The 22,812-nt window shown below is 45.9% G+C and overlaps 1 protein-coding gene and 2 long non-coding RNA genes across 7 annotated transcripts; 1 reads left to right on the top strand and 2 right to left on the bottom strand.

Annotated features, from left to right (window-relative positions):
- Nucleotides 1-5,267: 5,267 nt before the first annotated feature.
- Nucleotides 5,268-11,435, bottom strand: LOC138109550 (sel1-repeat-containing protein YbeT-like). 5 transcript variants are annotated; one of them, XM_069013163.1, is made up of 6 exons: nt 10,864-11,426; nt 10,319-10,391; nt 9,190-9,331; nt 8,988-9,033; nt 7,344-7,430; nt 5,268-6,263 (listed from the first exon to the last, which is right to left on the bottom strand). In XM_069013163.1, the coding sequence occupies exons 1-6, from the start codon at nt 10,866-10,868 to the stop codon at nt 6,167-6,169; spliced, it is 450 nt and encodes a 149-aa protein (XP_068869264.1). In that variant the 5' UTR covers nt 10,869-11,426; the 3' UTR covers nt 5,268-6,166. The 5 variants fall into 5 exon arrangements, 2 of the variants coding, with proteins under 2 accessions (XP_068869264.1, XP_068869265.1); XM_069013164.1 differs by lacking the exons at nt 10,319-10,391; nt 10,864-11,426 and adding an exon at nt 9,712-10,312; XR_011150558.1 differs by lacking the exon at nt 10,319-10,391 and having other exon boundaries at nt 5,268-7,430; nt 10,864-11,423.
- A 151-nt stretch (nt 11,436-11,586) lies between these two features.
- LOC138108984 (uncharacterized) lies at nt 11,587-14,649 on the top strand. Its single transcript, XR_011150179.1, has 3 exons — nt 11,587-11,887; nt 12,767-12,981; nt 14,042-14,649. It is a non-coding gene; the product is annotated as an uncharacterized lncRNA (long non-coding RNA).
- Nucleotides 14,650-16,727: 2,078 nt separating this feature from the next.
- Nucleotides 16,728-22,365, bottom strand: LOC138109549 (uncharacterized). Its single transcript, XR_011150557.1, has 4 exons — nt 21,783-22,365; nt 21,045-21,691; nt 18,916-19,036; nt 16,728-17,942 (listed from the first exon to the last, which is right to left on the bottom strand). It is a non-coding gene; the product is annotated as an uncharacterized lncRNA (long non-coding RNA).
- Between the last annotated feature and the right edge of the window lie 447 nt (nt 22,366-22,812).

Genomic DNA, 22,812 nt, shown 5'->3' with positions numbered 1-22,812 from the left:
GAGAAAACTACATCCACACAGCAAAAAGCATTTCTAACATTATATAATATCGACCTTTATACTTTGCGAGAAGCCAATATAATATATGTTTAGAACACTCCCTTCCTCCATGTGGAAGTTGAGCCGTGGTCTTCATCTCAGTGCCAGTGAAGGGCCCGCTGTGTTTTGTATGGGGGGGCAGCTGGGGTGTCCCATGCCCTTTCAACATCTGATGGATGCAAAAAGTGCAAATGATCTGCCTAATCCCACTGCTGGCTCCTCTCCCACGGGAAGAGCCCGGCTCCTTGCCAGCTGGAGGAGGTTTGGTGCAGTGTGGCAGTGCCACAGCAGAGCTTCCCCTAAAGCTGCCCACGCCCATTAAGTCTCCATTACAGGACCCTGAATTCACTCTGCAAATGAAAGATAATGTCTCCTGAGGAAAATAAACTAAAAGCAGGGAAGGGGATTGACAAAACAAAAACAACTCTTCCTACTGCAGTAGCACTTGCAATTAAGAACAAAACGGAGCAGGAGGCTTTGAAGCTTGACTTTGGGCAGAAAGAAAAGGCCCTCTCCGAGAGCCCTGGGTTTCTGTAGGCACAGCACAGCGGCTGCTGTCTTCATTTTACGTCAGAGCGTTAATGCTGTTGTTTTGCCCCTGGTATCAACAGAGCTTGCCTGGTAGGTGGGTGGGGTATTGGGATTTATATTGTAGACAAATTCAGGAAAGCTTCAGCCCTTTTTTTCTTTTTTTTCCTTTTTTTTTTTTTTTTTTCCCCTAACAAAGCTTTTGAAAGTCCACTGGGGACCCCTAATGTTCAGCTACTGCTGAAGCAAGCGCTTCAAAGCCAGAGCTGCACAGCTTTTTTAGCCATGTATGGGTTTGATCATTCTAGTGGGCTTTTATTAGAGGCAATAACACTCCCTTCCCTCTGCTAAAAGTCATTTTTCTGGGAAGCTCTGAGAGCTCCTCAAAATGTTTGGTAAAACAGTATTTCTATGGTCAGCAAACATGCCAGCCAAATCAAGCCAGGACAGCCCTGGAGATGCTTTGGGAGGCAGAAACCTCTTAGCCACCTGCATAGCAGGTAGGATCCCTCCCTGCCCTGAGCTGTGGCAGCAGACACACCTTACATGCCCAACAGAAAAGTCCACAGAAGAAAAGTGGATTGAAGAAATGGTTATTGTAAAAGGGGTTGGGAGGAGTAACCCTGTGGAGATTTTTAAGGATGTCGGTGACAGACTGTGTTAGCCCTCCATAAACTCCCATTGCCTAGTCCCTATTCCCACACATCTCCCCATGGCTGCCTCCTTTGCCCCCCAAAAAAATCTCCACTGACCACTTTCTAATGCCCGTAATGAGTTAGGCAGCCTCCACTGATGCCTTTAGTTTTAACTTTTATATTTTTCAAGTTCTGTGCTGCTTGGTGTGTGACTCTGAAGTTTCTTGTAGCCTGTTAATTTCTGCTCTCTCGTGCTAGGTAGACATAACAAAGCCTCTCCGGCCCTTCTTTCCAAGGACACCAAGCCTGTCCTAGGCCCAAAAGTATAAACCAAAGAGCCGCTAAGGGGGGGGCAAGCTGAGGGGAAAACTGAAGCTTTAATTGGAGAATTAACCCTGATATGCAAATGAACCAAACCTATAAAAGAGTGAAGAACTTGTGACCTGTTGTCCATCTTGCAGTCCATCTTGAGAATAGCTTCAGGCTCCCCAGGGGGTATCTTCGAAGGCCTTTCAAATAAATACCTACTTTTATTCCCTTACTCCTGTCTAGTCTCTGTTTCTGGGAGGCCTCTTAAGGCATCACCATGACCAAAACCTACAGTCCTCCCATTGCCTTCAGCCAGGGCAGACGGGAATTGCTGTTACCACAGGGGTTTTTCTTGGTTTCCTAGTGCCTCCGCTGGTGGGACTAAACAGGACACACGGATACCTCCACAACAGCCTGGTTTAGAATTTTTTCTGCCAGATTCCTGGAGTCAGCTTTTGTCTCTCTTATGACAGGAATGTGTTGTCTTTCCTAGACCAGCATTAATGTAATTCTAATTTTGCCTCTCAGCCAAAGGCAACAGCATGGTCATTTACTGGGAGAGCCACACCAAATGCACTTGGAAGTCTGGGCAGAAAAGTGTTAGAAATGCAGCTGGAGTAAGTTACCTTCCTCTCTTTCATGTCTCCATCCCTGATTCCAAGTAAATCAGAAAAAATCGTGCCTTCTAAGTGGTTTCCAACATAATGAAAGTCAATTAGAGTGATGCAAAAGGAGCTGATAACTGCAGGTTTTCATCACTGACTCCGTGCTAAATATCTGCACTGTGGGGTTTGCAAGGAAGTAAGGGTGCATGGAGAGGAAAGGATGGGGTTTTTAAAAGCACTTAAATTACCTCTAATTAGCAACACAACTGTAGTCAAAACATAATGTGAGGATAATAAATTGATATTTGCATAATGGAAATACTACCAAACTGTACTTCAAATAAGATGAATTAGATTGTAATTAGAGCTGTGTTTTGGGAAAGAAAATCCTTCTAATTGCCTGAGTACAGGCAGTGCCAAGGAGGGGAGGGCTGGCAGCTGCCAGGGAGGTTCAGCCAGTGCTGTCTGGGACAAGTGCCCCACAACTGGGGGCCATTCCCTGAAGAGGGGACAGGGTGCCCACACCTACCAGGAGCCAGCACAGCCATGGCAAAGCAGGTCTGGGGAGAAAAAGGGAAAATGCAGGAGGAATGTGTATGTGTGCACTCTCAGTCATCAACTGCAAAACCATGAACTGAAAGAAAATCCAGGGTGAAATTGTATGGACAGCAATTAGGGTGGGAGGCACCTGTGTCTCAAGGGCAGGTGGTGCAAGGGTAAAAATGCAAGCCCTGATCCTGCAAATTGCAGGAAAACAGTGAACATCTTTTTCTGGTAAAATCTTATCTCCACATTGAGTTGCAATGGCTTCTTCCTGCTGCTGTTTTATAACTGACTTTATTAAAGTAAAAGTTGTTTTCTTTATGTTGAATCATATGCAAGGTTGCTTGTGATTTATTGTCCAGCTCTTACTGATCTTTATTACAAAAGAGGCCACCTGGAGAGCACTGGTCACTCTCCCATTGTACAAGACCATGTACACCAATAAGGAAATTACAGCTGATACCTTATATTCCAAAACAGCTTTTTTTTTTTTTTTTTTTTTTTTTTTTGAGAAAGCAAACAAAAGAATTATACCTTGTCACTGAAGCGAAGGCACCTTGAGGCTGGATTGTTGCCTGCTAGCTGCAGAATCTTATGGTTGGTGCTAATGGCCATTTTGATGCTGGGCAATGACATTGTTCAGGTGGAAAAACTGATGAGCATACAAAAGCCTGCTGTCTCATTTCGGCTGGGGGACAGAAAAAGATGATTTCTTAAGTCCTGTGTGTACTGGGTTTGTGTGGCCATATTTTGATAGTGAGGGGGCTATGGGATGGCTTCTGTGAGAAGCTTCCAGAAGCTTCCCCCGTGTCTGACAGAGCCAATGCCATCTGGTTCCAAGACAAATGTGCCACTGCCTAAGGCTGGCCCACTCAGGAATGATAGTAATGCCTTTGTGATAACATATTTAAGAAGGGAAAAAAAAGTTATTGGACAGATGTAATTGTAGCCAGAGAAGGGAACTTTTCATGCACCCCATGAAAAGGGACCACACTGGAGCAGTTCATGGAGAACTGTCTCCTCTGAGAGGGATCCCACACTGGACCAGAAGGACTCCCCTCCCTGAGGTGGAAGCAGTGACAGAAACAGTTGGGCTGAACTGACCATAACCCCCATTCCCCATCGCTCTGCACCACTGGGAGAAGAGGAAGTAGAGCCACGGAAGGAGGGAGGGATGAGGAGGAAGCTGGTTTTAAATTTTACTTTTCATTATTCTGCTCTGATTTTTTTAGTAATAAATTTAATTAATATCCCCAAGTTCAGTCTGTTTTGGTGAGTGATGGCTCCCAGTCCTTATCTCAACTCATGACCCTTTTGTTATATTTTCTCTCCCCAGTCCAGTTGCAGAGGAGAGTGACAGAGTGGCTCTGATGGTGTCTAGCATCCAGCCAGGGGCAATCCAGCACACTGTGAAATGCAATGACCCTGCTCACCAGGCTCTCAGCATATTTGCTCCTCACATACTTAGGTTAGTACACCTTAGCTCACTGAGGTAGTGCCTTATGTCACATCTGGGCCACTAACAGCATCATCCTGGAGCCGGTGGCAACAGGAAAGGTGTGTGGATTTGGCCATTGCTGGTTGACAAAGTGTGCAACAGGATATGACTCTCTGCAACCACGCTTGGATGTCCCCCTGACATTGGCTGCTGTGGTTAGGGAGGATGGAGAAAACAAGGAGGATTATTTTGGGGGTAGAGGAGTGGCAGCACACACTGACTCTGGGTTTCAGTGGGGTTTTTGAGACAGCTCCTCATGTTACTCGCCGGGTGGGTGCTGTTTTGTGGAGACAAAGACAAGGTTTTCCTGCTCCCAGGCATGGAAAAGGATGCTTGATGCACTTAATTGGTGCATCTCTCTGCATATGAGACATAAAGCATAGGTCTAGTTTCCAAATCAGGAGCTACAGCTCATGCATGTTTACTATATGAGAAACAAAAGAGCAGGGTATGAGGCGTGATGCAGCACGAGCCTCACATCAAGGGAAATATTCCCCTGTCTTCAAAGGGTCCTGGCTCAGGGCACCAGTCCACAGCCACTGCAGAGGCCATGGAAATAAGCTCCTTTTTGAGCTGGCAAATGTTGTCTTGTTTTTCTACTTGAGGAGTAGAAAACAGAAACTCACCTAGAGCTCTGCTCTGCTGTGCAATTTGTGGTACCAGATTTAATAAAGGGCTGTGTGGGAAGGAGTGCAGAAGGGAAAGAGAAAGGAGATGAGTGGGGGGAGCAGGCAGCTGCACTGCACCAGAGAGCATTGGTCTGCAGCATGCTGCCAGGGACAAGTGAGAGAGGCAGGACAGCCAGGCCACAGGTCTCCTCTTTGGCTTCTACTGTTGGGAGCAAGATGCGGAGCTGGCCCTGAGGAGCCCAGCCTGGGGACAGCCAGGCAGAGAAGAGGCAAAGCCCGGCCATCCCTTAATGTGTGGCCACCACACAGCCTCCACCAGGCTCCACTGTGCAGGGTGCTGGCATGCTGTGCCTGTGGGATGCCCCTCAGTTGTTGCCAGGATCACCCTAGAAAGATACTGGGCCTGGCACCCAAGAGGGGACAGGAAAATGGGAGCATGGATAAAATCCTTCATCCCTTTGCCTACAAGACATGGCACAGTAGCAATTCTCAGAAACTGAAGTCTGGACCCCACCCTGGGCTTGCTCAGTGGCAGCCCCTTGCTTTTGGGCTCACCAGTGTGGCCTCAGGCATCCAGGGGGAGTGCAGGATATTGTATCATGCAACAAGTGAGCTGAATAATCATGGTAGGAAGAAGGGAAACATTGAACACCAACAAAAGCCCTGGGAAACTATTTTATTGCTAGCAAAACTCTGCCGGTCTTTGTTTTGTGAGTGCACTTCCCATGAAATGCAATTGCTCACTGTGGTTTTAAACTGAGACCACCCTGAAAAAGAAGGCAGCTTCCATTAAATTGAATCACTTTTCCCCAGAACTGGAATGACAGTGGTAATGTTGATAAGGAACAATAGCTGTTAAGTGAGAGCATCCTTTATATTTCCTATTAAATCACTGTCATTTCCAGCACAAATGGATCACGCATGCATGTCATGCTGATTTACAGTGATAAAGCCTTAGTCGTGATCAGTTATTGTAGTGCCTAAGCAGAGCATGAAAGGTGGCACAAACATGCAACTACACTGCACCAGGCCCAGACCAATATTTGGATCTAACTTAGCATTAGCAGATGAGCTGGTGCAACAGTGATGGGAATTTTTTCAAAAATGTTCATATGCCCATCATCAGTGTAACCTTGAAGGCTATTGATCTTCTCCATCTCCCCTTTCCAGCGGTCTTCAGAAGTGGAAAGGCAGGAAGCAAACGGAGAAGGAGCAGCAGCACATGACTGCCATAGATCTGACCATGGAGAGGCAGCACAAAGCAAATGTAATGTCCAATGAATGATTCAACCTAAAGACTAGACATCAGCAAGGAGAAAGTGGGGTTGCTGAGTGCAGAAGAAGGCAAGGTTGGACGAGCATCGGTGTTGCAGCAGTCATTCAGGGAAGGTTTCTTCTCTTGAGGATGTTTTCCAAAAGTTGCTGAGCTTCTTGGAGCCCATGGGCTGCTGCCACACTGAGCAGTTTCTCCACTTTCCTGAAGGACATGAAACCTTCATCAAGAAAATCTAGGAGGAAGTCCTAAATTCAGTCCTAGCTAAATTTTAATTACCCTGGCTTTTTTAAGAGGAACAGAGCTACTCAATCTGAAAACATCTGTAAAGTTAACTTTCCCTTATTCAGAAAATGATCTGATTTTCCTTCTGCTTTTTCCTGTGGTCTGAGCTCGTATGTTCTAGGTTTGGTGATTTTCTCTTCTTAGTTGAAGGACAAATAGCTTTGGAGTTCTTGAAATACCACCAATATGTGAGTCTGATCATGAAATATGCAGTGGAGACTGAAACAGAATTCACTGGCTTCAAATCACAAGGTTTACCCAAACAATGCTTTCTTAGCTTTGTTTAGCTTACAACTGCTCTTTTCAACCTCATTTTTAATTTTCAGTCTTGGAGCAAATGAAAAGACTCAAAATGAAACAATACACAAAATCACAAAAGGGCTGGGTTTCACTGTGATGGGATCAGTTGTTCCAGCTTCACTTAGCCCCAGAACAAGCCTCCACAGTGACTGTACAAAGCACAAGGCAAGTCTTCTTTGTCTGCAGGCCTTGCTGGGAGCACTGGTGTGTGGTGTGTGCACTTGCACATCATGGAGAGAAACTCATCCCAGGCAGTTTCAACCCACCCCCAGGCAGTCAGCAGGAAACCTCTCATTGACCCCACTGAATGGAAGGAGGGTGAAAAGGGAACTCCTTTAAAAGAGAAAGGCAGGTCTTTATAGCAGAAAATTCACATGTCACTTCAACAGCTCTTTCTACACCAGTACAGATCTTGTCCCTTGCCCTCACTGGGAAATCATCATGGAAAAACATGTGCAATCAGACCACAGGCATTTTAGGTACTGAGACACCTAATTTTAAAAATGTCTTTGGACTAACTGTGGTTTTCCATTTCCCTGCTGCAGGTAGGGCTGCATTACTGACAATACAAAAAGAGGGCATTAGAAATGCTGGAGTAGCTTCATGCATGGAGTACCTAGAGCACCAGGTTTCCCTCCCTCCCCAAGAGGAGCTGGGAATTGAGATGTAATAGGAAGGAAGACGATTATCTCAGGTTACCCTTCTTCAAGTGCCATGGTCATGTTTCTGAGTGTCCCCACTGCCAGGTTGAAGGAGGAGTGGGGATGGCCCTGCCCCGCAGCTTGCCTACAGCCAGGAAGAGACAAGCACAGAAAATGGTAAGAGAAATACAGAAGAAAAAAACCTGAGTTTGAATGTTTTCAAGCAAGGTAGGAATTGCTTTTGGCTGAGAGAGTTACTTTTCTTCCTAGCAGCTGGTACAGTGCTGTGCTTTGGATTCAGTATGAGAATAATGTTGGTAACACACTGATACTTTGGTTGCTGCTGAGCAGTGCTTACCCTAAATCCAGGATTTTTCAGTTTCCCACGCTCTGGCAGCGAGCAGGTGCACAAGAAGCTGGGAGGGAGCACAGCCAGGACAGCAGACCCGAACTTGCCAAAGGGATATTCCATGCCATGGAGCATCATGGGCAGTGTATACACTGGGGAGGTTGGTCAGGAGCTGCTGACTGCTTGTCGGGGATGGGCTGGGCATTGGTCAGAGCATGATGAGCAATTGTACTGGGTATCACCTCTGTTTCTTGGAGTTTATTCCTCTCTTTTATTAGTATTGTTATTGTTAAATTTTACTTTATTTCAATTATCACACTGCTCTTATTTCAACCCATGGGTTTTACCTTATTCCAATTCTCCTCCCCATCCCACAGGACTGGGAGAGAAGGGGAGAAACCAGTGAGCAGCTGCATGGTACTTAGTTGCTAGTTGAAATTAAACCATGACAGAGCAAATAAGGAAAAAGTTATGTATCATTCACTTTTTGAAATATGACTCCTTTGAAATTTCAGGCCCTGATTTGGGAAACATCCTTATTCAGAAACGCATGAAGGCTTCAGCGTTTCTCTAGGTATGGATGTCTTTAATGATGCCTTCTTGATTTACACCTCCTGCTGCCACAGGCATAGTTATTTCCACCCTAACAGTCCTGCAGCTTGATGCTGTTCTCTGCCTTGAGCAGGCAGAGATAACATCCAATGTGCCTACTTCTCTCCCCTTGCTTTTTGGGTAGCATAGTAAATCTCCCTCTCCTTAATCCTTCCCATTTCTCACCAAGAATGGGAGTATTCTGGGAGATGCAGCCCAGGCTTCCACCGCGAGTGTAACTACTATGGGTACCACAGCAAATGCACACACAGGCATGGCTGCATCACTTACGTGGCAGAAGCCTCTTGGGAGGGTGTGCTGAGAGCAGGAAAATAATACACTGCTGTAACTTGATTTCCTGTTGCCTCAGCAGCTCCTGGCTCACTCCCATCCTGCACCTGTGCATTTTTTCTGCTGCCCACCTGCAGTGCAAACCTTCCCATAAAGCCACACAGCAGCACCAGGATCCCTCTGCACTCGCTGCCAAGACACTTCCTTTTTTCCCACTGATTAAAAAAAATAATACTAGCAGGTGGGGAAAGTGGAGCAAAGCGTATAATACAACCCACAGTGAGAAGTCAGGAGCTCCTACTGTCCCTGCTGCCACCTGTGAGCCTCCTTCCCACCAGCACAGGACAGCTCAGTGCAGCTTTCCCCCCAAAGCACTGCCAGCTTTTTCCTCCTCCCATACCACAGTAGCCTTTCCCCAGAAGAAGCCAATTTCCCATGGCAGGAATTTCTTGGGGGATTTTTGTGCCTCACCTGAACCAGTGCATGGCCATGTCCTCATTTTTTTCCACTCCAGCTCCTGGGTGTGAGACAAGGCAACAAAGTCACAGACAGGTTATAACATACAGTGTCCAAATCCAGCAGTGTGTTGGTACCACAAAGCCACATTTGTGGTTCTGGCTTATAAGCACTCACACTCTGGCAGCAAGTTAGCCGCGGGTTGGAGAAACATCACCTTGCAAATACCTCTGTCCCAGGATGTGCTGGGCATTGGGGTACCCCAGACGAGCATACACATGAGCCACATGGAAATGGAAATCCTCATAGCACAACGGGATGTAGAGCAGGAGGAGGCCAGCAGTGATTACAGCTGCCAACTGTAAAAGAGAGGAACAGTCACAATGCAAGGAAGAAAATAAGCTGAGGGCTAGCTACAGCAAATACTTTATCTGAGTTCTGAAGCCTCCCAAAGCTATTCCCCACAGAGAAATGGGAGGAAAGGCCCACACAACCACAGAAAATCAAAGTCACCTTTGATAAAGAGCCGGTTCCAGAACTTCCACTGAAGCTGGCAGAGAAGGCTCTGCTGAATTCAGTGAGCAGTGTATGAACTCCCGAGTTAATTTCCCCTTTAAGCTCTGCTACAGCAAAGGAAACTACAATCATTTAATTTTCTAGTGGTCCTCTTGAAGAAAATGGGGAAAAAACCCCTAAGGTGCCACCAGGCTTTTAAAAACAATTCATCAAAGACACATACCAGAAGGAGCCTCATTCTCCAGGCACCTGGGGACTTGTGGCCCATCACTGCCCACATAATTGTCATTCAGATGTGAACATTCACAGAATCACAAAATGGGTCAGGCTGGAAGGGACAACAGGGTGTCATCTGGTCCAACCTCCCTGGTCAAGCAGGGTCATCCTAGAGCACATTGCACAGGATTGCATTCAGACAGTTCTTGGATATCTCCAGTGAGGGAGATTCCACAGCCTCTCTGGGCAACCTGTTCCAGTGCTCAGTCACCTGCACAGTCAAGTTCTTCCTCATGTTCAGGTGGAAGTTCCTGTGCATCAGTTTCTGCCCATTGCCCCTGGTCCTACTGCTTGGCACCACTGAGAAGAGCCTGGCTCCATCCTCTTGACATCCTTCCTTCAGATACTTATAAATGTTGATGACTTCCCCTCTCAGTTGTCTCTTCTTGAGGCTGAACAGGCCCAGCTTCCTCAGCCTGTCCTCATCCCTTAATCATCTTCATTGCCCTGCGCCAGACCTGCTCCAGGAGCTCCATGTCTCTCTCTCTCCCTTTGTGAACATCTGCAGCTCCTAAATCCTTTCATTCTGTGTTAAAGTGAGGACATGCCTATACCTGACAGGAGAATAACCTTGAGTCTGAAACTCTTCTTGCATCCAAGGTATAAATCAGTGAAAAGTCTGATGAACTGCACCAGCAGGGAAAAAAATATGAGAGACCAGAATTAGACTGTTTGCTTTTTTTGGTGCCAAGTTGGATTTTCTTTGGTCAGTGAGCTAGCTATTAGATTCCAGTGAGAGGAGCTGGCAACTTATGCATCCGCATCTTGGCAGAGTCAGATATCCCTGGCTGGGGGAAGAAGAACATACTTAGGAAAAGGCTGTAGGAGACCCATGTGGAGCCTCCTGCCCGCAGAGGTTACCAGAAGCCCTTTGTCTCCCTGCAGGGGAATGCAGCGTGTCTTGCCAGTGGTTGCCAGCCCTGTAGAAGGTGAAACCCTTCCCTAGTACAGGGGAAAATGGAGACCAGGTACAGTCCCAAGTGGAAGACATGGTTCTTTGAAAACATCAAGGAGGCAAGTGCTGATTAGTCTCTCTCTGCAACTCTGTGCTGAAAGAAACCATGTCAGTGGTGTGGGATCTGGAGGAGACCACTCATACCTCATCCTTCAGATCTGTAGCTTTGGTGAAATAGTGATGGACTCTTGGACCTGATGTTTATGGGGACATGCTGAAGTGCCTGCAGGTGCTCTGCATGCCACAGTCCCTCCCTTGTGCATGCAGAAGGAGAGCAGACACAAGTAGCCCTTTTCAACAGCCAAGTCAGAAGTAAGCTCCAGGGCCTGTCCAATTGACCACAGCTGTTGCAGAACAAGGTCACTTTTTCATCTGGGCATAATTTCTTGCTACAGCTACTTGTGCATGGTGGCTACAGCATGTGTGTGGGTTTGTCACCATGTCGTGTTCAGAATGAGCCAAGGGGACAAGAAGCAGCTGCAAAGGATGACGAGATATAAGAGCTTTAATAGTCAGGGGCTCTTCTGGCCACTATGGATGGTTTGATGCAACTGATACAGACAGGTGCAAAAACCAACTCCCCCTCACTTTTTTGGGGGTAGGGGGAGAGGGTATAGTGCTCGAGATATACACAGACCATTGCAAAGTAAATGACACATTTAGATCCTGATCTGCTGCTCAGTTGTCTATATAGCTTGAGCACAGAGGTGATGTGGGTTTACAATTCCTTGCTGTTTCATGGGGGCTCCTGCGCTCCCACACACCACGATCAGCTACAGGGATTTCTGGAGGCAGCAGATTGCCAAGAGCTTGTTATCTCCTAATTGGGACCCAGGTCCTGGTTTGGGCCCATCCTTAATTGGGATTAGTGAATGCTGGGGATTAAATTAGCCTAGTTAGCTAATTAGGCTAAGGAGAAAAAATAGGTAAGCAATAATGACATACAAATGCTCCAACATTTGATTTTCTGACTGATAATCTTAGGGATGTAGGAAACTTGGACACACACACCCCCATTCAGCCTGTGTGGTGCTGTTCTGAAAGTGCTGATGGGAATGTAAATCCCTGTAAGCCAATAGCAAGTCCAAGAGGAAATGCAAGTCCTAGATCAAACTGGTTATTGCTGAATGCTTTTGATCATATTTAAAAGGAGGAAATTATACTCCTGGTAAGAAGTGCTTCTTGCTGGAAACATGGCTGATGTTAAAGGTCCAGCTCAGGCAAAGCTGAGTACAGACCTGTGGTGAAGGGTAGGACAGTGTTTCTGAAGCAGCGCAAAAGCTGATGAGTAAGGGTCTGGTTTCACACAGTGGCCGTGGGCTGTTACTGTGATATTTTGTCACTGTTGCAGTGGCTGGGGCTGGAACATGACAGGGAATGTTTCATGCAGCTGCAGGAAATAGGGTGCACCATATTGCAAGAGGCAGTGGCCATGCTTTTATAGGTGCAGATCTGTGACCTGCAAGATGCCCACAGCTGCGGTGTCTCCCTTGTGCTCCATGATAGGTTGTCTGAAGCCTCAGGAAAGGAGTAGGAAATGTGGCATTTTGGAGGAGCTGTTTCTATTGCAAGTCTGGTACAGCCAATACATGTAACAGCGAACAAATGACCAAGTCAGTGAAAGGGGAAAGGATATGGTGGGACAGGTGCTGCAGGTCACAGGGGAAACCTCTGTGACCATGCTCCACTGCCATGGGGGGACAGCCTGACATATATGCTCTCTGTGGGACACCACCTTTCCACAACGATGTCCATCATGATCAGCCATGCCCTGATGGCAGCCTCTACCCTCACTGCTGCAGAGATGCTGTGTCTGGCTCCTCTGAGGCAGGTGGCCCAGGAACCTCTGGATGTTCACTTTTTGTCCCAACAAAACGGAGCAGAGGGTAGGCTTTCAGCTTTTTGCAGTTGTGTAGGCACTGACATGTAGGGCAAGTTCACATTTTACAAGGGAGTTCCTTTAGAAATCCCCCACTGAGCATCCCTAATCTGATTTGCTTGTTTGTTTGTGTTTGGGGTTTTTTTTCTATTTTCTTTTCCTAAACAGCAAGAAAAACTGAGACCTATGCATGACAAAAGGCAGGTGCACAAAGTACTGGACTGCACTGATCCCAGCTCAGGAAGATGGTACCACAAACAGCTGTTGCTTGGCTGCCCACCAAATCTGAAAAGGCATCTGCAAGCACACAGCTAGTCCCACACAAGCAGAGACATTAGCAAAAATACTCCTTTGTCCTCCACTGTGGTTACATCTGAGTTCAGGTAAACGTTGTGCTATTTTAAGTGTCTCCAAGACCAAGAGAGGAAGGAAACACAGCTGCTGGTGGAGGGGGCACTTTGAAGTAAGGTCTCCCTGCAGAAGGGATGTAAGAAGGAGCTGCAAGTCCCCTGGGCTTCCTCCAGGTTGATTGTCTGCAGCACTTTGCCCTCACAGCCAGCACCAGGGACTAAAGGCACCAACAGTCCCTGATCCAAGAGTTCCTCAGGGACCCCAGCTGGGCAACAAGTATTACTCTACCTCAAATGCAGGAAGGAACATGGGCAACCTGTTGCATTGCCCAGTGCAGAGATGTGAAGCAGATCACTGCCCTGAAACAACCTTTGTAGTCTTGGGTGACAACTCTCAGTTGCTCATCAAACCCTTTTCTTCTGTGGTGACTCATCAGAGACTACTTTGCATGTTTGAACCCTGCATCCTTAGGGCTGCTCTAAAGCACAGGGAAGCCCAGTGGTATTGTTGGGGCTCTGCTGGGGAATCAGGCAGTGAGGGAGATAAATCAGGCCGTGCATGTGTATTTATGCAACCCGGTTCCTATGCAGCAGCTCCAGCACTTTGACTGTACCATCACCCACGTGCCAAAGCCAGGTGAACAGGATCAAAATTATGACCAAGAGGAATGCCTAAAAATCCCACCCATAATCACTGCCCTTGAAGATGCCATATTACTGTGTGCTAGCAAAAGCCTCTGCTCCTCAAACTGAGAAAGGCATCACCAGCCTTGCAATTCTGCGAGGCTGTGGTGCGCAAACAGCTCCTGTGGCTTTGACTCTGGCACCAGTGGCTTTCAGAGGCAGGGTGTGACATAACACCCACTGCCAGCACTCCCACCCTGAGCCCATCCCCACACTTACCTCCCAGCTGCTCCATGCCAGGCTCGGAGGGTGGGGGTTCCCACCCCCCAGAGAAGGATTTGCCCCACAGGTATCAGCTCTGCCCCTTCCCTGCTGTCGCCACCGCACTGCAGGCTTCGTATCCCCCATCTCTCCCTCCCACAGGAAGTCCGAGCACCTCGTTTTAAGCTGCTCTGCTCTCTCTCACCAGGCACCACCACCACCCTGCCGTAACTCTTACCCGTCACCATCCCTTGGTTTTGCTCCTGATTTACAGTAGCAGTAGCCCAGCTGCTTCACTAAGATAAGAGGGATTGGATACACACCCCCCTGAAGTCACAGAAAAGAAGATGCTCCTGACGAAAGCCTTTCAAACCACCGATGTTTAACTCTCCCCGTGCTGAATATTTCTCTTCTTTCAGACTGCTCCCAAGTGCTGCAAGGCCTCACCAGTAAATTGTTGTATTTGACAAACTTGTTTGCATTTTTTCTGCTTTTTACATGCACGGATTTGGGACAAATGCAGGACCATGCAGGCCCAGGCCCAGGTGAGAAAATTAGAAGAGATGCAATGATGTATAATCAGAAAGTTACCAGGACATACAAAATCCCCACAAAATTTGATGGGATGGGAGGGGTTTTTTAAGCCAGAAAAGAGCTTACTTGTTCAAGTCAGTCATTTTATAGCTGCATAATTATGCCCCTATTCATCTGCAGCAGCCTCACCTAGTGAATTTTACATGCTAGATTTTGTTTTGCTTTCACATCTAAGAAAAAAAATTCTTTTTACCACAAGATCCCTAATGCATGTTATCTTTCCTGCTCCAAAGTCCTAGCAGAGGATCTTAACCAGATGGCTGCCAGGCAAGGTCCATCTCGTGTGAAATGCTGACCTTGCCTGGTCTCCTGACTGCGAAAAACAAAATGTTTTTCTTTCCAAATTTGCAGCAATATGAGTGCTGTGCTTTGGTTTTAACGGCAATCCCACCCCCAGAGAACACTGATACCTCTTTGGTGATGATGACTCAGCCTAAAAAACCTTATGAAGAGGAAACCCTTCATATTTTCGTATTTTATTTCTTATGTTATGCTGCCACCATTGGGACAATTTCATCTGGTCAGTCAACAGCCCCATTACAGCTGAAGAGATTCATCTCTATAGCCCTGATCAAAGTGTGACTCGTTTTCACAGTATATCAAATTTAATTGAGCAGTAATAGTCATACTGCAAGATCAAACACTTCCAAGTGCAAACCTCTGCACTAAGGAAAGTTGCAAATGTCCAAAACAAGGCCCTTCACTGCAGCAAACAATAAAGAAGGGATGAAAGAAGGTGAGGAGTCTACTTACCTACTTACCCTTTTTTTTCTTTTTTAGGTACAATTATTAAAACTTAAATTTTAAAAAACAAAACCAACCTCTCTGGGAGTTACTCTTCTTGGGAATGAGATGCCCTTAGCTATAATCCCAAATTTTGGCAGAAGTGAACTCTGTTAATCTTATTGTTGTTTGTGAAGGTGCGTTGATAACAGTTATATTTGTACTGACACCTCAACTCGCTCTGAGAACTCGTGATTTCTCAGTATAAAACAGGCCCTGGGGCTTGCAGTTCTTTGTTGCAGATGACGAAAAATGAGAACATATTATTAATTATGTATAATTCAGTGAGGGCTAGGCTGTCTGTGTCACAAGCCAGGTGTGGTACAGGATCTCATTCCAGTTGTCTGTGTCACAAGCCAGGTGTGGTACAGGATCTCATTCCAGTTGTGAGCTTCAGTTACTTCTCTACAAAACCCAATTTACACCATGAGGAATAAATGATAGCTGTAGTAGCTGCCTCCTACCACCTAAGAATCCTTCTAAGATCCCTTCTACTTGCAATGACTTTGGCAAGGAAAGGGCAAGCCCCCCAGTGAATTTTCTCTCTGGACTTCCAAAGAGCAGATGGCATTTCTTTTTTCCTTTCATTTTTACAAAACAAGTTGTGTAGAGATTTTTCATTTTGTTTGAAAACCTGGAACAAGCCACCTTCAGGAAAATGCAATTTTCTTCCCATTTCTTTTTCACTTTTTCCAGGTTGCTTTCTTAGGAAAAGAAATTGGTGTAACAAATTTTCTACAGCCGGTAAAAGCCTATTTGATTACAATGTCCTCGGGACATAGGTATCACAAGGCAAATTAGATTCACCTGAGAGCTCCCCAACTTGAACATAATTGGAGTAGGCACTTGCAAATGACTTTGTAGCCAACACAAAATTCCATGTAAATATAACTTCAGTTACTATGTTGAACAGAGCTCAGATATGGGTAAGGGGGAGGACCAAAGCAAACAGCAACAAGAGAGTGTTGAGGGATAAGTTTTGGTGTAAGACAACGGGAAAGATGGGGTTAAGGAGTTCTGGCTGTCACCATCTCTGACAGACTTCACCTTGCCTAACTAGCTGTAGTTTCCTTTCAGAACTGGCTAAACAAGACCAAGATAAAAATCTATTCAGGCTAGTCATTTTGACACTATTAATAGCAAATACAAGGGTGTACCATGAAAAACAGTGTAGATGTAGGGGTAGTTCAAGTCTTTCTGAAATCAGTATGCAAGTGTTAACTGCAGAACTATTACAGAGATTTGTGTTGCGTTAAGAGTATAGACATTTATCAGAAAATAAACTTTCCTGCTTTCCAGCTAGTCCTTAGAGAGGCTGGGTGCAGCTAGGTTTAATTTTTTTATTATAACCAATTCAGCACTGTAAGTTAAGTTGCATTCATTAAGATCCCAGATGCACCAATAAAGTGGGTTACATCCTAAGTCCCATTCACAATCAGAGATTTACAAATAGTGAAGCTTCCCAATGAGACACTGTAAGTCTGGTTGGGTTCAGAAGAACTTGCATGAACACAGACTCACAAACAGGGCAGTTTATTGGAACAACAAGTTGTAGATACTTTTAGATTGGCAGTGATAGATTCACTAGACGTGCAAAATATAAATATATAGTACTATGTACAAGTGTTTCCAGGTATGTTCTAGAGGTGTAAATCTTACTAAAGAGGCATCCCGACTTTGGGGAAGGAGACAGGAGTAAGCCCTTTGACTTGTCTGCAAGGTGGTCGTATTCTCGTCCTCTGCCATGGAGTACATCAAATATGGAATTACATTTTTTTGTAGAAGTGGAGGTGAGAATGTAGTCAAATATTCTGTTAGCTGCTGTCACAAAGGGGAGGGGCAGACACTTTATACCTAAATGAGGAATACTGGGAGTTACAAAAAGAGAAATTACAAAGGCTGTGTGTCTTGGGCAAGGGCGGAACAGAACTGTGACACTTTAGTGTCCCTCCTTCTTCCAGCTGGATTGCAGTGATGAGAATCACCTGCAACCTATAGATAAACTATCACCCCATCGGCAGGCCATCATGTCTATGGTAATCCCTTCAGCACATATCTCACACTCTATCTCATTCCTACAATGAGTGAAGCTGTTTAGAGATAACAAACAGATTAATAAATGTATCTGTTAAGCCGAGCAATTGAAGCCATTCATCACTACAAACAATACAACAGAGCAGCCAGAGAGGGTGGGATTTTCCTGAATCCAAATACAGCAGCCAGCAGAGAGACCCAGCTGAGCAGAACCCTGTTATTTGATAGAGATCCTGGAAAAAGGCAGAAGGGAAGCTCTCTGCAATGGGAAAAAACCCCGGGGGCAAATACAAGTCATACTGGAATTCATCTCACCACAAAACCTAGAGCCTAAATTCATTTAAGTGGTGACTAAAAAAAACCCTAACAAACTATATTACTCACCTAAGGGGAGTTAGTTCAAAGTTCGGCATACTAAAACCTCTGACTAAAAACTGTATAGTAAAAACTAAACTGTGTAGCTGTCACCTAAAAAAATTAATTTCTCAAATACTTTCTGCTGCCTGGCTTTTGAAGTTCCACAGATGTCCTGTGAATACCATGGCAGAGCTGAGCACCTAGACATGTGTCTTCCACTTAAACTTGTGCGGGATCCAGAAATTGTATAGCTCTGAAGGGTGTGGTACAAAGAGATTTCCGGGAAAAGCTTCATCGGTCTACTAAAGATGATCTCCACGACTTCTGCAGAAACTCAGATCCTGAAAAAAATTAATTCAAGAAAGTCCAAATAACATCATGTTCATAGTGAGGGGTGAGAAGTAGTACTTGCTTTAGAAAATGTGTTTCTATTTTGGAGGCAATTGGGAATAAGTGCTTTTGTTACAAAAAGGATAGGATATTGGATTTTAGAAGTAGTAAGGCTAAGGCTCTGCTAGGCTGTAAGGCCTCAGGTGTAGAAATAGTTCTCTTGGGAAACAGGAATGGAATGTGCTGGGTGGGGAAGTTAGGAGTAGTGAATTAGCTGGGCATGGAGAACATGTCTAAAAGTAAATAGTTCTGGGTCGATATATGTTGCATGCAAGGGGGATTTCAGTGGTGGGAGTTCAATTGAGCATTATCTAAGACTAGACAACCATGAAGATATACGGCTTGAGGTATGATTATCAATTGTTAATGTTTTGTATGTGTGCCAATGTTTGAAACTGTATAAAGAGCTGAGTGAAACGATAGGTCTTTGGGAAGCCTGATTTGGGACACCAGTCCCCAGGTCCCCGGGCCCTGAATAAAGCACCGCATAAACTGACTCTCTGTTGGTTTGTGTTTGTGGTCGGTGGGCAACAGTTTTCTGGCGACCCAGGTGGGACTCCGGGGGTCGTAGGGGCGGTTCGCGGGGTGATCTGCTCCGTGCCGGCACCAGGTGATTTCTGGGGAGACATCAGCCCGTGCCCGACCCCGCGTCCGACGGACAACCATGAGGTAAGCCCACAAGGTGCTTTATTCCTTTTAAACCGGTGGTGGTAGCCTGCCCGGTAAGACGAGTCTCTACTCGCAGGGTTGGGGCATTGGTTTGGGATTATAAAGCCTAGGCGCTGGCCGTCAGACAGAGCGAAAGCTTTGCAGAGCCAGCCCTTGCTTCTCGCGGCGACAAGGAGGGAATTGGATATTGTGGTAATTGGTATTGGTATTAGTCTGTGTGTTATTAGTTGTGTGCGTTATTGTGTGGTTGCATACCTCTGGAATGATGCCGTTGCGGGTGTTTCGGGCTTTGTCAAGTTCAGATAAGGATATTCCGGAGGATTCTCCCCTCGGGTGTTTGTTAAGTCATTGGAAGGAGGGTAAATTGGGACGGGAACTGCGGAAAAGAGAATTGATTGATTATTGTAATAAGGTATGGCCTGAATATGAAACTGGGGGGATGCAGTGGCCGTGGAATGGCACTATTAATTCTGAAATTATAACCCCCATGATGCGGTATTTACGGGAAAATGAGAAGTGGGATGAGATACCCTATTTGGATTTGTTTTATCAGCTAATAGGAAAAAAGGACTGGCAGAGGAAATGTGGAATGATGGTGTTAGAAACGGAACCAGAGGAAACGGGGGCAGGGGAAGAAGTGGTTTCGGAGGTTTTGTGAATCAGAATGTAGGGAACCAGATGATGGGTAGGGGTAGAGGTAAATTGGGGCCCAATCAGTGCGCCCGATGCTTCGCCGAAGGTCATTAGAAGAATGAGTGCCCCCTCAATTTGGGGATGAGTAACACCGATGAGTAACTTTCCAGGAGGGAATCCCATGAATCAGGGAATGAATGCGAATGATGGGTTAAACCCTTTCGCGCCAGGACCACAAGGTGTCGCTCAAGCCTTTATGATGGGGAGCTATCAAAATCAGAGCTGACTAGATAAAGATCTAAAAGTGGTCCTGGAAGTTGACGGGGGGCCCAGGGAATTTAGGGTAGATACAGGAGCCACTTTCTCTGCAATCAATGAACAAATAGGACCGTTAAGTGATTCAGTTGTGAAAGTAGTAGGGGTGTCGGGGGAGGTGGTGGAGAGGTCATTCTTGCGGCCACTGGAAATCAAATTTGGAAACAAAGAATTGGATCACCAGTTTTTATATATGCCAAGCAGCCCGGAATGCTTGTTGGGGCGAGATTTATTATCGGCACTGGATGCAAAAATCATATTTGAGAAAGGGCGTGCTAAACTAGAAATCCCGGAGGGAATCCGGCAAAACTTTTTGTGATTAAAGAGACAAAGACAGAGGAGATACCCCAGGAAATAGAGCAGGCAGTAGTCCCGTGGGTATGGGAAACAGGGACCCCGGGCAGATCCAGGGTAGCCGTTCCTGTGAAAATTGAATTAAAGGAAGGGGCACACCCGGTAAGAGTTCGACAGTATCCTATCAGTTTGGAAGCCAGGAAAGGAATTGCCCCAATGATCACGCAATTTATAGCATTAGGGATTTTACAAGAATGCGAATCGGAATTTAATACTCCAATCTTTCCGGTAAGGAAACCAAATGGGAAATACAGGTTGGTGCAGGACCTGAGAGCAGTAAATGCAATTGCCAAAGATATACACCCGGTGGTGGCCAATCCATATACATTGTTAACATCGATTTCTGAGAATTTTCAGTGGTTCACAGTGATTGATCTAAAAGACGCCTTCTTCTGCATCCCACTGGCCCCCGAGAGTCGACACATTTTCGCCTTTGAATGGGAAAGCCCAGACACTCGCCGCAAGCGACAGTTAACATGGACCAGGTTGCCACAAGGATTTAAGTGTTCACCCACCATTTTTGGAAACCAGCTAGCAAAGGAGTTAGAGGAATGGAAAACTACCAAGGTAAAAGATTCTCCTTTTTCTTATGTTGTTTTACAATATGTGGATGACATACTCCTGGGAACAGAGGAGCGGGGACTGTGCTCAAAGTTAACAATTGAACTATTAAACATGTTGGGTCAGGCAGGATACCGAGTATCCAAGGAAAAAGCGCAGCTGGTGCAACAGAAGGTGATTTATCTGGGATGTGAAATATCACAAGGAGTCAGGAGAATAGGGGTGAACCGCATTCAAGCCATCTGTGCAATCCCTGTACCACGAAATAATCAGGAACTAAGATCTTTTCTAGGAATGGTCGGCTGGTGTCGCCTGTGGATTCCGAATTTCGGACTTATGGCCAAACCACTATATGAAACAATCAAGGAACCCGAATTCAAGTGGGGTAAGACACAGCACAAGGCCTTTCAGGAATTGAAGCAAGCACTCAAAGAGGCCCCCGCTCTGGGTCTGCCTGACCTGACAAAAGACTTTCAATTGTATGTGCATGAAAGGCAGAGATTAGCTTTAGGAGTACTCACACAGCGATTGGGGTCATGGAAGAGGCCCGTGGGGTACTTCTCGAAACAGCTGGACATGGTGAGCGGAGGGTGGCCAGGGTGTTTGCGAGCAGTGGCTGCTACGGTAATCCTAATTCAGGAGGCACGGAAACTGACACTGGGAAAACACATCACGGTATATGTACCTCCCATATATGTACGTCTTGGAACAAAAAGGGGGGCATTGGCTCTCCTCCAGCAGAATGATGCAGTACCAGGCTCAGTTGCGGGAACAAGATGATGTTGAATTGAAAATAACCAACCATCTCAATCCAGCAGAATTCCTTAGGTCCACCCAAGAGGAAGGAGAACTGGAGCATGACTGCGTGGAGGTGATCGAACAAGTGTATGCCAGCCGTGAAGATCTGAAAGATGTCCCGATGGCAGATCCCGATGTGGAGCTGTTTACGGACGGATCCAGTTTTATGGAGCATGGAACCAGGTATGCAGGGTATGCTGTGGTGACACTCCAGGAAATAGTGGAAGCTAAAGCACTGCCTCCGGAAACTTCAGCGCAAAAAGCAGAAGTATGGGCGTTGGTAAGGGCATTGGTCCTTAGTAGAGACAGGAAAGTGAACATTTGGACTGATTCAAAGTATGCATTTGGTGTAGTTCACGTCCATGGGGCTCTGTGGAAAGAAAGAGGACTTTTGACCTCTCAAGGCTCACAGATCAAACATAAGGAAGTAATAATTCAGTTGTTGGAAGCTGTACACTTACCTAAAGCAGTAGCGATCATGCATGTCCGAGGTCATCAAGCAGACTCCGGGAAGGAATTTCAGGGGAATCGGATGGCAGATGAAGCTGCGAAAAAGGCAGCCAGATTGGTCTGGACTCAAATGGCTCTGATACCGACAAGAGAAAATCCCGCTGCACCTTATTTGGAAGAGAAACCGTGCTACTCTCCGGAGGATGAACGGTTGGCACAATTCACTGGAGCAAGAAGGAATGTTGTAGGATGGTATGTAACACCGGTCGGACAAGTTATACTGCCAGTGGAATTAATGAAAGTAGTCATGAAAACTGAACATAACAAACTCCACTGTGGTGCAGAAGCATTGGTAGAACATCTAAAGAAAATAGTACTCTCTAATTCGATGATAACAATGGCCAAAAGAATAAATGCCACCTGCCCGATTTGCATTAAAAATAACCCGTTGGTTAGAAGACAGGTCCAAATGGGGAAAATACGTGTAGGGCCACAACCAGGGGATTACTGGCAAATAGATTTTTCCGAGTTACCAAAATCTCAGGCATACAAGTACTTACTAGTTTATGTGTGCACCTTTTCAGGATGGCCCGAAGCTTTCCCTTGCAGAACGAACCAGGCCAAGGAGGTAGTGAAAACCCTTCTCAAGGAAATTATTCCGAGGTTTGGGGTTCCTTTAGGAATATCATCAGATAGAGGACCACATTTTACTGCAGGAATCGTGCAGGAAGTTTCTACTATTCTGGGAATTCAGTGGCACTTACACACCCCCTGGAGACCTCAATCTAGTGGTCAGGTGGAACGAATGAATCAAACTCTGAAAAATCAAATTAAAAAGATTTGTCAAGAAGCTAAAATACAGTGGCCCCAAGCATTGCCTCTAGCCCTTCTGAGGATTAGGATTAAACCACGAGAAAGGATAGGGGTAAGTCCGTATGAAATTTTGTACGGCAAACCATATCATGCTGTAACCTATCAAGGGGACCCACATGTAATTGGGGATCAGATGATTGTAAATTATGTTTTGTCTTTAAATAAGAC

This window comes from Aphelocoma coerulescens, chromosome 4, assembly GCF_041296385.1.
Source record: "Aphelocoma coerulescens isolate FSJ_1873_10779 chromosome 4, UR_Acoe_1.0, whole genome shotgun sequence".
Taxonomy (NCBI): domain Eukaryota; kingdom Metazoa; phylum Chordata; class Aves; order Passeriformes; family Corvidae; genus Aphelocoma; species Aphelocoma coerulescens.
The sequence above is the reverse complement of the archived record's forward strand: the minus strand, read 5'-3'. Positions and strand labels throughout refer to the sequence as shown.